The sequence below is a fragment of the Dermochelys coriacea genome, chromosome 10, assembly GCF_009764565.3.
Source record: "Dermochelys coriacea isolate rDerCor1 chromosome 10, rDerCor1.pri.v4, whole genome shotgun sequence".
Classification (NCBI taxonomy): Eukaryota; Metazoa; Chordata; order Testudines; family Dermochelyidae; genus Dermochelys; species Dermochelys coriacea.
The window spans coordinates 10,583,313-10,600,751 of record NC_050077.1 but is presented as its reverse complement, the minus strand read 5'-3'; the positions used below and the strand labels follow the sequence as shown (position 1 = coordinate 10,600,751).

The 17,439-nt window shown below is 38.3% G+C and overlaps 2 protein-coding genes across 3 annotated transcripts in view; both read left to right on the top strand.

Annotated features, from left to right (window-relative positions):
• Positions 1 to 17,439, top strand: part of SDK1 (sidekick cell adhesion molecule 1) — a 684,215-nt gene that overhangs the window by 270,956 nt on the left and 395,820 nt on the right. For both annotated transcript variants that reach the window (XM_043493256.1, XM_038420360.2), the window contains exons 4-5: positions 5,178 to 5,284; positions 9,617 to 9,764. In XM_043493256.1, coding sequence (XP_043349191.1) covers positions 5,178 to 5,284; positions 9,617 to 9,764 — 255 coding nt within the window. The remainder of the gene's footprint in view (positions 1 to 5,177; positions 5,285 to 9,616; positions 9,765 to 17,439) is intronic.
• Positions 11,721 to 12,072, top strand: LOC119862429 (60S ribosomal protein L22-like 1; the record flags this gene model as incomplete). The annotated part of the gene is given in 2 exon segments (XM_038419149.2): positions 11,721 to 11,998; positions 12,000 to 12,072. Coding segments are annotated over 2 exon segments (336 nt in total), but the record flags the coding sequence as incomplete, so codon positions are not given.

Below are 17,439 nucleotides of genomic sequence, written 5' to 3'. Positions count from 1 at the left end.
TGTTTTTAGACTTCCTCCAAGTCCATTTTTCAGAATGGTAGCCATGTTAGTCTGTATCAGCAAAAAGAACGAGGAGTACTTGTGGCACCTTAGAAACTAACAAATTTATTTGGGCATAAGCTTTAATGGGCTAAAACCCACTAAAACCAAGTCCATTGAGACTGCAAACTGTCAAGACTGGACAACTAAGAAGTTAGAGTTCAACATCTGCTTGAAAACTTCTGATTTAATAGAATCATTGAATTGTAGGACTGGAAGAGACCTCAAGAGGTCATCTAGTTAAGTGCGGTGTACTCATGGCAGGACTAAGTATTATTTAGCCATCCCGGACAGATGTTCTCTAACCTGCTCTTTAAAATCTCCAGTGATAGAGATTCCACAACCCCCGCTAAGCAATTTATTTGAGTGTTTAACAACCTTGACAGTTAGGAATTTTTTTCTAATGTCCAATGTAAACTGCCCTTGCTGCAATTTAAGCCCATTGCTTATTTTACTCTCCTCAGAGGTTAAGGAGAATATTTTTTTCTCCCTCCTCCTTGTAATCATCTTCTAGGTACTTGAAAACTGTTCTCACATCCCCTCTCAGTCTTTTCTTCTCCAGACTAAACAAACCCATTTTTTTAAATCTTCCCTCATAGGTCATGTTTTCTAGACTTTTAGTCATTTTTATTACTCTCTTCTGGACATTTGTCTTTCTTGAAATGTGGCTCCCAGAAATGGACACAATACTCCAGTTGCGGGACATTGATGTCCATATTTCAGCTCTCTTTGAGAGGGTATTTTGTAATGAGGTCTTGACATGGCAATAAGGAAAATGGCTCTGAGCAAATGACCACTGCATAAAAGATAATGCCTGGCTAAATTTGGAGATTGCCTCCAGGGACTGGCTTGGATTCATGGATCCACAGATATTCAGGAGTACTTAGGGAAGTATAGGAAGAATGACTTCTACTCCTACATCTGTTACCACTGAGGTCTGGAACTGATGATAATAAAACTTGAATTCATATTCCCTTTGTCTGAGACTGAATAAGTTCCGTTCTTATGATGTTTCTAGCAGAAGGTTGGAGAAGAAAAATATTCCTGAAATTAAGAGTCTTTCCAGTTCTGAATAGCAGATGCCTTTCATAGGGAATCTCGTTAGTCATTTTTGTAAACCAAGATCTGAGCAATAAAAGTTGGCAAGCAAAGGCACTAGTCTCTGTGATCAAGAGTCATATCACTGGCTCCCCATGGCACTGTGAATGAAGTTCAAAAATCTTGTCCTTGCTTTTAAGGTTCTACATCATAAAGTTCCTGTCTAGATCTTTTTCTTTGTCTGTTTAGCATTCTTCCTCTTAACCTCCCGACATGCAGCCAATCCCCCAGTTATACCAACCTTGATTTCCATTTCATCTGCTTCCATAAAAGGCTTTTTGCCTTCTTTCATGCTGCCATTTGCTCATGAATCACTGTTCCAAAATATTTTGGAACCTTTTGCCTCATTCAGATCACTTTTAAAAGCATACTATTGGAGCATTATCTACAAAAAAAGACCCATGTTTACACTCAGAACAGAAACTAACAAAAAATATGTTGAACCCATATTACGTACGTATACCTAAACCCAAAGACTGTGGAATCGGCTCTATAATCATCTCCTTCTTAATCTCTCCTTCCCAATGTATGTTACAGCTTCACTTGTCTGATCCAGCATCCTCACTGTAAGAATTTTGGGTAGGGACTTGTCTTTTTCTTTTTTCTTCCTTTGCAGCATATGGGAGCATTTATTATTATTTTATTATCTAACACTTATATTGTGATAGCATCTAAAAGCCCCAGCCAGGCACTGTATAAACATATAATAAATGACAATCACTGCTCCAAAGTGTTTACAGTCCCAAAGCAGACTGGGGTGGGGAAAATGGGGTAGCAAATACATATTTGTGGGTGCAATTAAATAACTAACAATAGTTATAGTATAATTGCGATGTCAAATTTAACTGTTACCAGAAACTGATGGGTTTCAGAGTAGCAGCCATGTTAGTCTGTATTTGCAAAAAGAAAAGGAGTACTTGTGGCACCTTAAAGACTAACAAATTTATTTGAGCATAAGCTTTCGTGAGCTACAGCTCACTTCATTGAATACATTCGGTGGAAAATACAGTGGGCTCTGTATTTTCTGTGCCCACTGTATTTTCCACTGAATGCATCCGATGAAGAGAGCTGTAGCTCATGAAAGCTTATGCTCAAATAAATTTGTTAGTCTCTAAGGTGCCACAAGTACTCCTTTTCTTTTTGCAGAAACTGATGGTATCTGAATTCAAGGGGACAATTTGCCATTTTAAGACTGTGGATGCTTCTGAAAATGAAAACCTGCCTAAATCACAATACCATCCTTCCATCCCTTCATGAGGACTTGATGGTATAGGTTCCGTTGTTGAAATAGCAGCATCCACCTTTTGGAGCTACTGACCAGAACCTGTATTGGGAAATGGGAAAGAGAGGTATATGGACTTTCCCTGAATGTACCATAAATAAAATTCATTTAAACTGAAATGATCAATAACCACAGGATGCAGGTGGACATCACAATTAATACTCAAGTGTGAGGCAGTAAATGCATTTAATTAGATGGGATCATACATATCCAACCAAGGAGGCCGCTCCAAAGAAATCTGAAGACTATAGATAGCTTGCTCAGCCATTGTCCCCCTTTCAAAAGTGTGGAAAAACCATGGCATCTTGAAATGTATGGGGGTTTGACTAATGAAAAGCTTAGTTTTTCCATATTGATGTGGTTCCAAGGAACTTCTGATCAGAAGAAAATTGAAGCCATTGAGATGTGGTGCTGGTGAGGACTCTTGCATCTCTTTTGGACAAAAAAAGAAAACAAATGCTTGTTAGAAGTATTATAGAGAAATGAACTCTGTTGTCAGAAATCAACAAATGCAAACTTATGTACTTTGGTCACATCAGGCGTAGAAATGGAAATAAGAGAAGTTATCATGGAAAGCATGGTGATGGGTCATCGTAATAGGAGACAGCAAGCAGGGAGATGGATAGATGATTTGCAGCAGATCACTGGGAGGTCAGCTGCTGAGTGTGTGATGTTAGAGATGGATTGAGAATACTTCCAAAAATTCTACTATGTCACCAGTATTCAGACATGAATAAAAGCTATACGCTTAAATTGAAGAGCCTAGAGCTAAAATTTTGGACCTGCTTGAAAACTGGATGCTAGAGGAACTGAGAGATCTTCTCCTTTTTAAAAGAAAAGGTTTAGTAGGTTTCTAAGACACTTAAAATGTGCTCATAATCCAATAGAAAGTAACAGAATGATCCCCCCCAAAGTGTGGGAAACTAACTCTCTCATACATCCAGTTGCATTTAGGAGTTCCATTCTTGTTCTGGATATCTGATAGGTGAATGGGGTTGAAAAGGAAAAAGACCAATGGCTTGAGTCCACTGCATTGGGTTATAAGTTGTATAACAACTTCCTGCCACAGTATACTTGCTTCAAGTGTAAGCCGATATCTGCATTATTTTAGAGCATATGCTGCAAAGATTTGTGCCAGAAAGTGTGTCTCCACTTGCCCTGTGTGACACATGAGAAGACAGTAGATCCAGAGTTAGAAGCTATCCCTTAGGTGGATTTAGATGGTTTCTTCTTTGCAACCTTTAAAGGGGTTTAAAGGGTTTTCATTCTGATACACAAGTAAGTCTGAGAAAAGGACATCAAAGCAGCACACTTCTGATCCAGTCGATCTGGTCTACTGGCAGGAAAACTAGCTTTGCAGACCTGGCTTGCTGCAGATGAACACAGGAAAAACGAGTGTTTTAATTTTGGCTCCATTTAAAACACAAGGGGGGAAAAATCAATAGTGGCCAAACAGAAAATAACAAAATATTTTAGAAAAAGTAAAATAAATAAATTTTAGCTTGTAAGAGCTATAAACTATAAAGGAAAAATAAAAATAAAAATGACTTGTCAATGTCCAGTTAAGTCACATTTTTTGTGGTTTATGGTGTACAGCTTTAGTCTTCCTCTTAGCAAAAGAGAAAAAAATTAGTCATATTTGATTGCTGAAACTTGTCGATTTTAATTTATTGATTGTAGTCTACCTTACCTAGATACAAATGTGTATTTAGTGGTAATTATAATACAGTAATCATAGCTGGATACTCAATTCTATATTTATTTTTAAAAATGACTTTCCCTACCTCCCTCATTTTCATTGCATTTGATTCTGTTCATCGATTATTTGTGTGTGTGTGTGTGTGAGAGAGAGAGAGAGAGAGAGAGAGAGAGAAAATGAACACCTTTTCCTCTAATGGAATAAAATTGTAAAAATTAAGTCAGCAGTATTACTTTTCCTTATTTTTTCATAAAGGATTTAATTAATCCTGTCATAAGATCTCCAGAAGGTGACCGGAGGGTATATGTACTTTGATTAATATTTATTTAATGCAGGATTATCTATATTACTCAGATGTTTTATTCATATTAAAATTGTGCCTATCAGTTGATTTTCAGGTTGACTAGTCGGATATAGTTGAATGAAGAAGATGAACAATTAGTAGACTAAGTGACTTTTAAAGTGTGCTGAGGGGCAGAACAAATACAATATATAATGCACCTTATCTGTTCAGTACTCTTATGAGTTAAGTTGGTCGCACAGTATAGTAAAAGATTTTCCATATCTGAATTTTAATGTTATTGGAAAGCTTTCCCAATGCCATTATTTAGATTTCTGTTTTGTTATGGCACCTCTGGGAAAAGTATTAGACTTTTCTTGCCTTATGGATGAAGGTAAATTGAGTTGAGGGAAAAACTCAAATCAATACTACGAGGCAAAATGTTGAGTCTAGTTAGTCTTATCATAAATGGATCTTAAGACTGTAAGTTTGCCATACAATTCAAATATTTCGTTCTTGGATCTAGTACAGGATGTATCGGGATCATTGATAATTTGAGAGTGCAAGTCATTTATCCATTTTTGTTCATGGGAAAGAGGTGCAAGATGTGCATGAGGCAATGTAAGATGTTGGAGTAGGATGTAGAAACTCAACACACAATTTAAGAGTGGCTAGGACACTCTTCTTAAGGCATAACCTATTTTTGGAAATAGATAGTAACATTTTCATCCATAACAGAAGATATGTTATAACTTTGCCTTTCTCTTTGTGTCTCACAGATACATTATCCCAACCTTACAGAGGTCTCATGCTGGGTTTTATCAATGTGTGGTGCGGAACAGGATGGGAGCGCTCTTGCAAAGGAAATCTGAAGTTCAAGTGGCATGTATGTGTTATCTTGTAACTTATTAACAAGCCAATTAAGTTTTTATGTGCAGGAAGAACAATATAGCAATAATGTTTGTCAATTCGTTACAGGTATGTCTTGAGATAAGTCTATGTTTAAAAATTGTTATATTCCAAGAATTTTCACATTGACAGTGGTTGCCATCTGGTAGGAAAGTTCGAACTGGAGCAGTGTGAAATGTGTGCAGCGAGTACTGAATCACTCAAACCGAGACTGGATTAGAGGCTTGCTATGGTTTACCTTCCAAATCTCATGGGTCTTTTTGCACAGCCAGTAAGCAGAGCTGACTTCCCCTTCACACACAACTACAGTAGACATAATCAGGCCAGGTAAGGCCAGGGCCTTCTGGGAAAGGAAAAAGAGGGATCTCAAAAAGTGGTTTAAAAGGGGAGACAATATTTTGGGGCTAAACTATGGAGAAATGAGCCCCGCCCCCAAAAAACTAAAATGGCACAAACATGGAAGAATAATAGAGGGAGTTGACAGTTTAAAGTCACTTATAGCTGAGCTTTTAGTGTGTTGGAAGTAAAGAAAGAAACTTTGACCACAAGCAAGGAACAAGAATTTACAGGAAATCCATAAGGATTTTGAGACATGGTAATACCTTGGTGATTATGGCCAGCAAAGACACTACTCTCTGAGAGGGACGATTGTCTTCTCCAATGAATCAAAACACACAAAAAGGAGCTTTGGAGCTGATTTGTCATGTAGCTGATATAATGGGCAGGCAAGCACTGATTGATTGTTCTTGCTTTCTGTGTCCTCCAGTTTTAGCAACAGCTCCTACTTGCAATGCCTTGCTCCTGGAGGGAAATAGGGAGGAAAGATGTGTCTCAATATAGTTTTAGTTTAAACACACTCTTCTCACAGGAGTACTGAGAAAGGCCTCCTAAGAATCCATAAAAGTTCTGTGGTACTATCAGGGCCTTGCAGGAGAAGAAGGAACCCTATATAATTCCCTAGCTAACATGCTAAACCTAGTGGAGTGCTACCTGCTCCTGGATTTAGTATAGGGCCAGCTACATCAGAAGATGGAGGATTTCCGTTGGCTGCTGTTTGTGGGGGAAAGGATGTCAGACAAATTTCTAGCCCCAACACGACTCTTTTGGGAGACAGTGGCCCTACTGCCACTGTCCTCTCTTCCTGGTCTCCAACAACAGAAAATGGAAAGAGCAGCCAGTTATCACACTTTACTTCCACACTCCTTCGAAGACTCTTGGGAGGGAGACAACTAGAGACAGTAGGAGGATGATAGGAGAACACCATGCCTTTCCCCAAAGACATCAATTATAGAGGCCCTAGAGCATGAAGGAGGCATGGAGCTATTAGGAAGACAGGTAGAGAATACCCAAGGAAGAGGGAGGTGGGATGTTGCCTTGGAGGTTCCAGTTAATTACCCTTGCAATAGAAAATTAATGGGTTTATTCACAGTCAATACCTCACTAACTAAACTCTGAGATTCTGTTCCTGAACATGATTGCGAACCAAACTTGTATGATGATCATATCTGTAGTTCAGAATACAAAGGCTGTCAGACTTGACCTCTGATTTGATTTTTGACTTTCACTTGGAAATGTTAGTTGATTTTGTCAATCATTGGTGCTGAATTACTTGACTTGGCTTGTAAAATATGAAAGATGTCATAATTCAGTGTACTTTTGCTCTTGTTTCCTCCATTAACATCTATAAAATATAAATCAAATAACTTGTTTGAAAGTATTTTTAAAGAATCAGACTGTGATCAATTCATTACTCTTTAAAAAGTATGTTTGAACATATGCCAGCTTTGGACTTAAATTCAGCTTCTTCCTTCCAATCCTCCTCCTTTCACCAAAACAATAGCATTCTTTGGAAGTAAATATTTCAAAATCTATAAGTAAAGTACCATTTATTTGTAACACTACATGTTAGCTGTTTGATGCATAGGATACTGTTCCTTAGGGTACATAACTGGAAGATCAGCAATAATAAAATAGATAATGCTTGATAAATGGAAGTAAGATTAAGTAGATGAGTTGAATTCTTTTAGTCATAACCATTTTCAAGTAAGTGAGTAGACTGTTCTTTAAAATGAAAAGTTGTAATGAGAATAATACATTGCACTCATACACTCTTTTACAGAGTTCAAGTAATTTATCCCTTAAAACATCAGTCTCTAATAAGCATTCTTATTATCTCAGTTTTACAGATATGGAGATTGACACAGAGGGTTTAAGTGACTTGCCCAAGGTCACACAGCAAGTCAATAGCAAAACTGAGATTATGACTCATAGACTGAGCATGGAATTGTGATTTCCCAAGAGTGTGCTGCAGTGGCATGGTGATTTTGCAGAAAATAAAAGTACTATACAATTGTTTTCCAATTAAAAAAAAAGAGAGAAGACAGGAGTGGAGGAGATAAAGCATGAAGGATAATAGCACAATTGGAAATGTGGTGTAAGGATAAATTTGAGCGTCTCTATTCTGATAGTTATACCCAAATGGTCAATAAATGCAATTTCACAAAAAACAGTGAATTCCCAAATCAGACACATCCTTAGAAGCACAACTTCCATCTCAGAAGGACAGAATGAGTCCTGCTCATTTTAGTCTGGTTAGTATTGTCTGTAATAGCAATCCCGCAAGATGTGATGTTCTACACCTATAATCAAATGGTACCCAAGAAAGGTGTGAAATTCTTTCCTACCTTTGAAAACAAACAATAAAAATTACAGAAATTATTTCTTATTTGGTCTTCACAACTGACTGTCCCCTGATTAGTATACATGAGGGACAAATATGTCAGCTACAGTATAAAGTAGTTTTTGAAAAATCACTTTGATCCCTTGTTGAATTATCTCTGTAAAATACAATCATTAAAACTGAATTCTATTGTAATATTAATCTGTCACCATTAAGTTTTAAGCAATGTGCATGCAAGGAAGTACTTCACACTTTGTAATGTTTTACTGGTGTCACTTTCACAGTATAAAAGTCCTCCAATTTTTTTTCAATTCATGCTCAGAAAAATTAATTGAGATATAAATGAATGAAAAAAGATGTTTATAAAAAAAATGCTGACCAGTTCCTTTTGGGCTTAAAAATTCCTGAATTCTGAAGGCTAGACCAGTTACATGACAGTGAGATTAATTAGAACTATCTACATGGTTCAAATCATCTTTTCAAGTAGGTGATCTGATTAGGTATAAACAAAAATATGGAGCAACAGTGCTGATTATGTCTGAATAAGTAACTTGCAAATCACAAAGATGATTAAAGACAAAACAAAAGCAGGAAGAAAAAACATAGTATTTTTAAAAGGGTTTTAGTATCTTATTTCCATTCTTAGACAGGGCTGCAGGTTCATGTTCTTCTGCCATCCCTGCATCCCTTTCTGCTCCAGAGAACTTCAATACTGACCTCTTGGCCTTTGGGAGATGGGAATTCAGTGGGGAAACCAAAATAGTTATTTCTGTACACCAATTTGTAATTTATAGAAAAATAAAATGTATACAGATTTTTAGATGGCAGAGTAGAAACCTGCAGCTCAAAGACAAAGCTCAAAAGACCAAACAAAAGCAGGAAGAAAAAAATGCAGTGTTTTTAATGGACTTCCAACTCCCCGGTCCTTGCCGATAAAAATATAAACAACATGAGTGCACTTGTGGGAGGACCTATAGTAGAAGTTTGCATTTAAAAAAAAATGTCAAATACATAGATTGGGTGTTTGGATCATGGAAGGAGGCCAGAAGAAGCAACAGCTAATGAAATATTGCAGATAACCATGGCCTTGATCCTGCAGTTTTATCAAGTGGGCACACAATGGTCCATCAGTGTGAATCTAATTGGCTATTGGTGCAACTAGACCATGATACAGTTATGCCTGTGGGTGTAACAATAGACTGAAGGAGTATCATGATCAGAAAGATTTGGTAACAAGAAACCTGTGCTAAAGACTTCATAAAACATTTACACTACTTTTGCATTAACATTACAAACTATTTTATCCAATGTAAGAATATATTCCAAAATTATTTGTACATTAAAAATGACACTTTCCGGCTTAAAAGAAAAGTCCGTTATTGCAATAGGACACGTTAAATCGTGTAGCAGTGCTGAATGATGCACTTGTGTGCTCTGGAGTTACTGTGTTTTGCCTTGTGCCTCACCATACACCTGAAATCAGCATTAATCAACACCATTGTCAGATCTTTTTACTTAATTATGGCAATGCCGTAAAATATAACTTTTTCTCTGATGCCTTTTAAAAAGAAAAAGAAAAGAAAGGGGAGAAGAAACCTCCAAAACTTTGAATATAACTTTTCTCTTCAGATATGGGAAATTTCATGGACACAGACCAGAGAAAAACAGTGTCACAAGGACAAGCTGCAGTTCTAGCCTTCCTGCACATCATCAGCTATCCCAGACCACAAGTGACTTGGTTTAGAGATGGCCACAAGATTATTCCAAGCAGCAGAATGTAAGTTGATGTGAAGTCCAAACAATTAAAGATGTGAAATCTGACTAATTACATTTGACAACAGCTTACATTTTAAGCAGACTAATTAAGGTTGAAAGAAAATTAAGTAGTCATGAAGTAGCTCTTCCCAAGTTTGAGATAAATGGCTACTTCAAGACTGGCTCTGAAATTCCTAAGTAATTCAACAAAATAATTCATGTGATCTTAATGGTGGTTGTACAGCAGCGGGCAGTGGTAATGGAGAATGGCTGTTTTCTCCTCCTCCCATTCATTTTTGTGATGTGCTTTAGAGAAGTGAGTGTTTGTCCCTGGATTGTATTTACTTGAATGCACTAATTTAATGAATGCTGGTATTTACTTATAAGGCTGCATTTTATATTGAGCTCTGCTTGATGCTATTTTCCTTGACAATAAAACTGTAATCACTGATTATTTCTCTTTATTCTTTTATCCTACTGGCAGTTTTATCTCCTTTGGTCTAATTAGCAGTTCATCCACTCATGGCAAAGTTGTTGCACTGTGATTAGCTAAGCATTATCTCAAGGTGTACTAGTTTATCCCTTACCTAAGACATTTAAAATGCCAATTTCTATCATTACACTCATGTGTTTATTTAAAGCTTTGTGTGGTCAGCTGGAGCATTAAAAAAATGTATTTGTCCCTGCCTCTTTGTCAAATTTAATAGAGAATTACTGGGTTTTTTTTGGAGAATGAGAATTTCTAAGGGATCCAGTAGCTGGCAGCTTATGGTGAGAGATATTTTTAGGTTCCAGGATGGCTGCTGAGCGCTAAGAGTTCTTAGTAGGTAAAAAAGGCTTTTGAGTTTGACTTTTTATCTGGAGAGTCATATTGTGTTATAAGAGCATAAGATAAGCCATACTGGGTCAGAACAATGGTCCATCTAGCCCAGTGTCTCTGACAGTGGCCAGTGCCAGATATTTCAGAGAGAATGAACAGAACCAGGCAATTTCAAGTGTTCCATCCCCTGTCATCCTGTCCCACCTTCTGGCAGATGGAGGTTTAGGGACATCTGGAGCATGAGGTTGTGTCCCTGACCATCTTGGCTAATATTTTACTGCAGTCCATTTATATACTTTGTAAACATGAAAGCTAGTGTTACAAGCTCTTTTGAAAGTCAGTTGGAATTAGTGTGGTAAAGGATGTGGAGCAGCTCTGTAATGAGTTATGACTATATGGCCTGCTAATTGGGGTAGTTACTGTACAGCTATATTCAGTTATTGGAATATTTAGTGTATATATGTTGGTTTAGTTTAATAGCAGCTTGTTAGGGAAACAAACTGGAAGCAGAAACAGTATGTAGTTCCAGATGAAACGTCTCCTGGTAAACACTTCAGTGGGGCTAAGAGACAATGCCTGAACTCTTTACCTGTGACGAATATTCTCACTGACACCAGTCAAGTTACAAAGTTTGTTTTGCCAATACTGGGAACAAACAGATCAAAAGAGCTACAGGCAGCTAAAAAGTCTCTTTCCAGAGGTCAGGCATTTCTTTGGGAGCTGTTTGCAGGGAACAGATTGACACAAGCAGATACCTGTTTGCGTGTCTGAAGAAGCAAAGCTTTCTTAGGCCTTCCATCAAAGGGTGGGAGAACTTTAGGTAAGATAGATATGCATATAGGCTGGCTGTTTATTTTAAAATCCTATTTCTTGTATCTTATGCTGTTTCCAACTGTTAAGGTTAAACAGTACTTTGATCTAAGAAGGCTGTTTTGCATCCCTGTGTTAATCACTGGTCACAAGCTCCTGACAGGAAGAACTGCAGGTATCAAACCTAGTCAGACCTATTGGGATAAGTGCAATGGATACCAAAGTACCGGTCTAAGAGTGGGAGAATCACAGGATTCCATCTTGAGAGAAGTGAAGGCATGAAATCTCAGACCTCGGGGGTGCAGTCAGAGGCTAGAGAAGGTGTCAGATGTACACCTAGCCCTCTAAAAATCAACTTGGAAGTTTAGCCTTGACCTCACCCATCATGTAGAAGATGGAATATTTGATTCTGGAAATTTTGAACAATTCCTAAAGGAGAAGGTTAAGGTCAATGGAAAAACTGGAAACCTGGGGAACATAGTTCACATTGAACGTTTTAAGAACAAGATCACAATCATATCTGAGAAGCAGTTCTCTAAAAGATATCTGAAATACCTCACAAAGAAATATCTCAAGAAGAACAGTCTTCATGACTGGCTTTGTGTGGTCGCATCTGATAAGGAGACAGGAGCTGTGTGACTTCCAAATCAGTCAAGATGAGGATGGATCAGAGTCTGAGGAATAAATGAAGCTTTTACTGAAAGCTTTAGTCTTTTGTATGCTGTTTAAGAGTATAAACATCTATTTATGAAAGCACTTCACCTTATTGGTGAATAAAGGTTTTGTACACTGTTTCAAAAAAAACCAACTGTGAAAATGTGTAATGCCTCCCTTATGGGGACTGAACTACTTGCCTCTGGGCAAAAGTTTTCTGAGCAGCAGCCCTCCAATTTTAAATAAGGCCTTATATACGCACAAGTTGTATCAATTTAACTGAATCAGTTTAGAAACTGATTTGATTAGATTGTTTTGATCCTTTGTATGGATGATCTTAAATTGGTTTGAGTGCCTTATTCCTAAATCAATACAAATCACTTTATATCCTGTTAAGAGTGTCCACAGAAGGGGTTTGCACCCCTCTACCTAAATCAACTAGTCAATCAGCTACAATATTTCCCAATAGTGACAACATTACACTTTATGCAGGCTGATGAAACATTCAGGGCATGTCTGCACTGCAATTAAAAACTCGTGGCTGGCTGATGCTTGCTGATTGGGCTTGCAGGACTTAGGCTAGGGGGCTATTTAATTATGGTGTAGATTTTGGCTTAGGCTGCAGCCCACACTCTCGGATCCTCCCACCTTACAGTTTTCTAGAGTCCAGGCTCCAGTCCAAGCCCAAACATTTACACTGCATTTAAATCACCTCTTAGCCCAAGCCCCACAAGCCTGAGCCATCTTGCATGGGCCAGCCATAGGTGTCTAATTGTGGTGTAGACATGCCCTCAGTGCACGAACTGGAGAGAGCATAGGTGGTTATTCCATGCTGAAACTTCTCATTACCACCCCCAAAGAAAAGTTGACACTTATTTTTTCACTGTAACATCATTTAAGAAAACCATTGGCTCAAAGACCTATTGGAACTGCTTCTCATTTACACTAAGGCCCATCCACTGCTTTGTCAGTGTAAAGTGGACTTAAAGTAAGCATACTTTAAAGTTACACACCCTATAAGGTCCCTTTATATTTCCAGAATGGTGTAAACAGGTGTTAGTGTAAATGACAACTAGGCCCATTAGGAATACAGGGATAACTACCATAATTCAATAGAATTTACATCACTGTAATAGAAATCCAGGTGAATGTACAGGTTTTGTCATTATTGTATAAACGTAAAAGATCAAAATTAATAATAGTTATGCAAAAATATTCTTCAGCAGTTGGTAAGAATCTGTCATTTAATTTTCCATTATTGACATTAGCAATGGAGTTGACATAGCAGTTTTAAAGCAGCTAATGCTCATTAGTTTAAAAAAAAAGCAAATTAATCCTTTCAGTTTTTTTCCTGCCAGTGTGTTAATGTTTCAGTTGAGCTTGTTCAGCATTCCCATCTTTATTTGTTTCTGGGGAACGCAGGTAGCAGAAGATATTATTGCATTGTAGTAAATTCTGGCATCACATTATTATTTTGGAGGTATTTTACAAATATATTGAATAGGACTAGCCTTTGTTCTTTTTCTTTTCTAATGTCAACTTCACATTTTAGCATAGTCTCCAGTTGTAACAGATACTTCTTGAATTTAGAATAAGCAAAGATAATAGACCAATTTCTTATTCCTCTTACTAGGTCAGTTGGTTAGACTGGAAAAAAAAAACATTGATTCAATGGATAGATTAGTCTTCACGTTCTTCCACAAGTGAAAAGTCCTGATGATGATCCTACTGTGCGAGAGTGCAGAGCTGTGATATTTACTGGGATGGGGCTTCCTTTTGAGATACAGATAATTTCTTTCAAATAGAGTGGATTTTAATTAATTTAAATGGCAATGAAACTCATGGTGGAAAGATTATTCGAATCTGATAGAAAATAACTGTATTAATTCAGATGTTAACCAGTAGCTTAGCTGCACTGATTAGATAACAAATTCTTAAATTGTGTTAAAGCCACAGGATATAGATCAGAATAATGGCTTAATTTGTACAAGCTTTTCACTTTCAAATCCACTCTCTGAAGATCTTTAGTTCCTGCTGCATGCAATCACAGGTGGGCTGATGTAAAGATAACACAAGCATATGGAGCTCATCATGTCTAGTAAGAAGCCTTTCATGTAGTCATGAGGTTGCTGATAAAATTCCTTATAGAAGATGACTGATATGCCACAGAACATTTATTCAAGTAAAACAATGGAGTATATTTACAGTATTTCAAAGTCCCTTGAAACCTTGAAAGGGACGTGGACTTCAGTGAGACTTAAGCATATACATACAGTTAAGAACATGCGTAAGTGCCCTACCTAAAAAGGGATGCTTTCCTAAATTGAAGCCTTTGTGATTTTTACTGTGGAACCTCAATTTTGCATAAATATTTATTTTTCATTTATAGTATTTTACATTCTTGATCCCCATGCCTTTTCTAGATAAAACAGTAAAGTTTTACTCAGTACAATCCACCCTAGCTGTTTCTGAAGTGCTGCTCAGCATCACAGTCTGGCTATCAGAAAAACCTGACAACTTCATTTGGACCATGGCCAGTAGCTAAGATCAAAGAAGAGTCTGGCCTGTGGTGTTTGTAGGATGGAAAGGGAGGCTGGAGGCCATAGTAAAGATAAACTTGCACTCTTTTGGATGGGAAAGGGGAATGAGGGGGAATCTGCTCTTTGATATAAACACAATCAATGCTCTCCTGGAGAAAATCTGGGTCAAATTTGTTCACTGATTCATAGACGATAAAGCCAGAAGGGACCATTGTGATCATCTAGTCTTACCTCCTGCATAACACTGGTAACAGAACTTCCCTGTTGAAGTAGAGCAGATATTTTAGGAAAAAAATCTAATCTCGATTTAAAAATTGCTAATGATGGAGATTCTATCACAGTCCATGGTAAGTTGTTTCAATGGTTAAGTACTCTCGTTGTTAAAAATGTGAGCCTTTATTTCCAATTTGAATTTTGTCTAGCTTCAACTTCTAGCCATTGGATCTTGTTGTACCTTTTGTCTGCTAAATTGAAGGGCCTCGATCAAATTTCTGTTTCCCACTCATGTACTTATAGAATATGGTCAAGTAACTCCTTAACTTTCTCCTTATCATGCTAAATAGATAAAGTTCTTTGAATCTAATTATAAAGGGCAGGTTTTCCAATCCCTTAATCATTCTTATGGCATTTCTCTGAATCCTGTCCAATTTATCAACATTCTTCCTGAATTGTGGACATGTAACAATTTAGATGGCATATAGGGGCCCAAAGATGTTAATATAACCCAGTCCAATATTAAATGTTTTTTTTAAAAAGGCTTGGTACACAGAGACCTCAGCCTTCTTAGTACCATGGCAAACTCCCCACTAAAAATCTTTTTTAACCTTTTATTAAAGATAAAAATGGAAAATGGTTATAGCATTTGAAATATAAACTATTAAATAAGGCCTTTTTTTTTTTTTAAGCTACATCCCTTTTTCCTTTTCCCTTTAGCTGGAGAGAGTTGTTAGAAGGAAAAAACTTTTGTTTTGACATTTTCTTAAATGGTATTAAAAAGGATAATAACTTTCCTGGGGGGGGGGGGGAGAAGTTAGTGGAGATGGGCTGGAGCTGTCGCTGCTGCTGCTGTTAAAGTCTGCTCCTGTTTCCTAGAAGACTAAACAAGACGAGCACACACACCCGAAGATAAAAAAGAACAGCAAAGATAGAAAATGCAATCTCTGGTGTTGGCTCTCTCTTTGTTACTGCTGGAGAAACAGGCATAGCAAGCACATGGTCTTATCAGTCACCTAACAAACTTATATCTGCATCAGGCTGTTCAGGGCATTGCTTGTAGTTGCCTTTTTCTGGTCACAGGCTTACAGCAGTGTTGCAAATATACCGTTTTGCCCGGCTAAGCCAGACTCTTATTACACAGAAAGCAAAAAGAGAAGGACAGGAAAGAGAAGTAATAAGGTTGGGAAGAAGACATGGGGGCAGGGATGAGGGGAGATGGTTTCACATCCCTGGTGATATTCAGCTGGAGATAGTGGAGGTGGAGGCATGGGCGTCGGATGTAATAGGCTGGACAACTGGGCCACGGTGCCTGCCCCCCCCGAGATCCTCACCACCATTTCCATTCCACCCCCCACCCCAAGGTCCCCGCTGCTCCCCATGTCCCTTTTGGGGAGTGAGGAGCGACGTGGAGAGCCAGTGGCCATTGGAGTGAAGAGGCTCAGTTGGGCACTGCTGGGGCAGGCGGCTTGGCAGGGGAGTGGGCCCTGAAGGGCTTGGAGGAGCTGGCGCTCGAGGAGGCTGCCGGTGGCTCTTGGTGGGCCAGGGGGAGGGCCGTCAGGGGCGGGGAGAGCTGGCGGCTCAGCCTGGCCCAGCCCGGCACTCGGGGAGGCTGCTGGCTCAGCCCGGCCTGGCTCAGCGCCCAGCCTGGCACTCAGGGGGTCCAGTGGCTTGGCCCGGTGCTTTAGGAGGCTAGCCCAACTCTGGCGGTGCTGGGGCCAGCCTGGCACTCAGGGGGGCTGGTGCCAGCAGCTCGGTCTGGTGCTGGGGTGCGGGACACATGTTAAATACTGTAAAGCCAAGAACTGATTCATGCAGAACCTGACTAGAAACACATCTACTTGATGATGATTCCCTGTCAACAATTGCATTTTGAAACTTGGCAGTTAGCCAACTTTTAATCCATTTAAATGTGTCTCAAGTTAATTTTGTATTATTCCAGTTTTTTAATGAAAATGTCATCTGGTACCAAGTCAAATGCCTTACAGAAGTCTAAGTATATTACATCAACACTATTCCCTTTATCAACTACACTTGCAATCTCTTTAAAAAAAGATACGTCTTAATGGGCTAACTGGCTTCTTTCATACTCCAGCAATTGTTGCTTTCATACTGCAAATTGTAAATAAGGATTCCAAAGTTAGTTTATGTTCTGAGACCAAAGAATTCAGGCACTGGCATTGCAAAGAGCAGGCATACGTTCATTTACCTTGCTCCATTTACTTTGCATAACAAAAAGTGGGAACAGTCTTGCATTAGACATGTAAACAGCAATATCCTCATTTGAAAGTTCCAATTATTTGAATTTTACCTTTACACATTTGTAACTTCTTTTTCTTCCTTGGAAAGTGAAATGTATAGACTATCAGTCTGGGATTTTTTGTTCCACTAGGAGGTAATTTCTACTGGTGTTTATCAGATTAGTATGCAAGAACATGTTTTATACCATGCTAGGCTCCTACTTAATTGCAGGTTCTTGTCTTCAAATTGCATCCTGTGGCCTACCTGACAAGAATGTTAGCAGAATCTACTTTTATATGCTGTTTTCGTTGTGTGGTTTTCCTTGAGATATGAAGTTTATGGTTTAAACATCTAAAATTTCTAGTTAGTTTTGCAGTAGTATGCTTTCCTAATAATAATCTTAATTGTTACATCTAGGG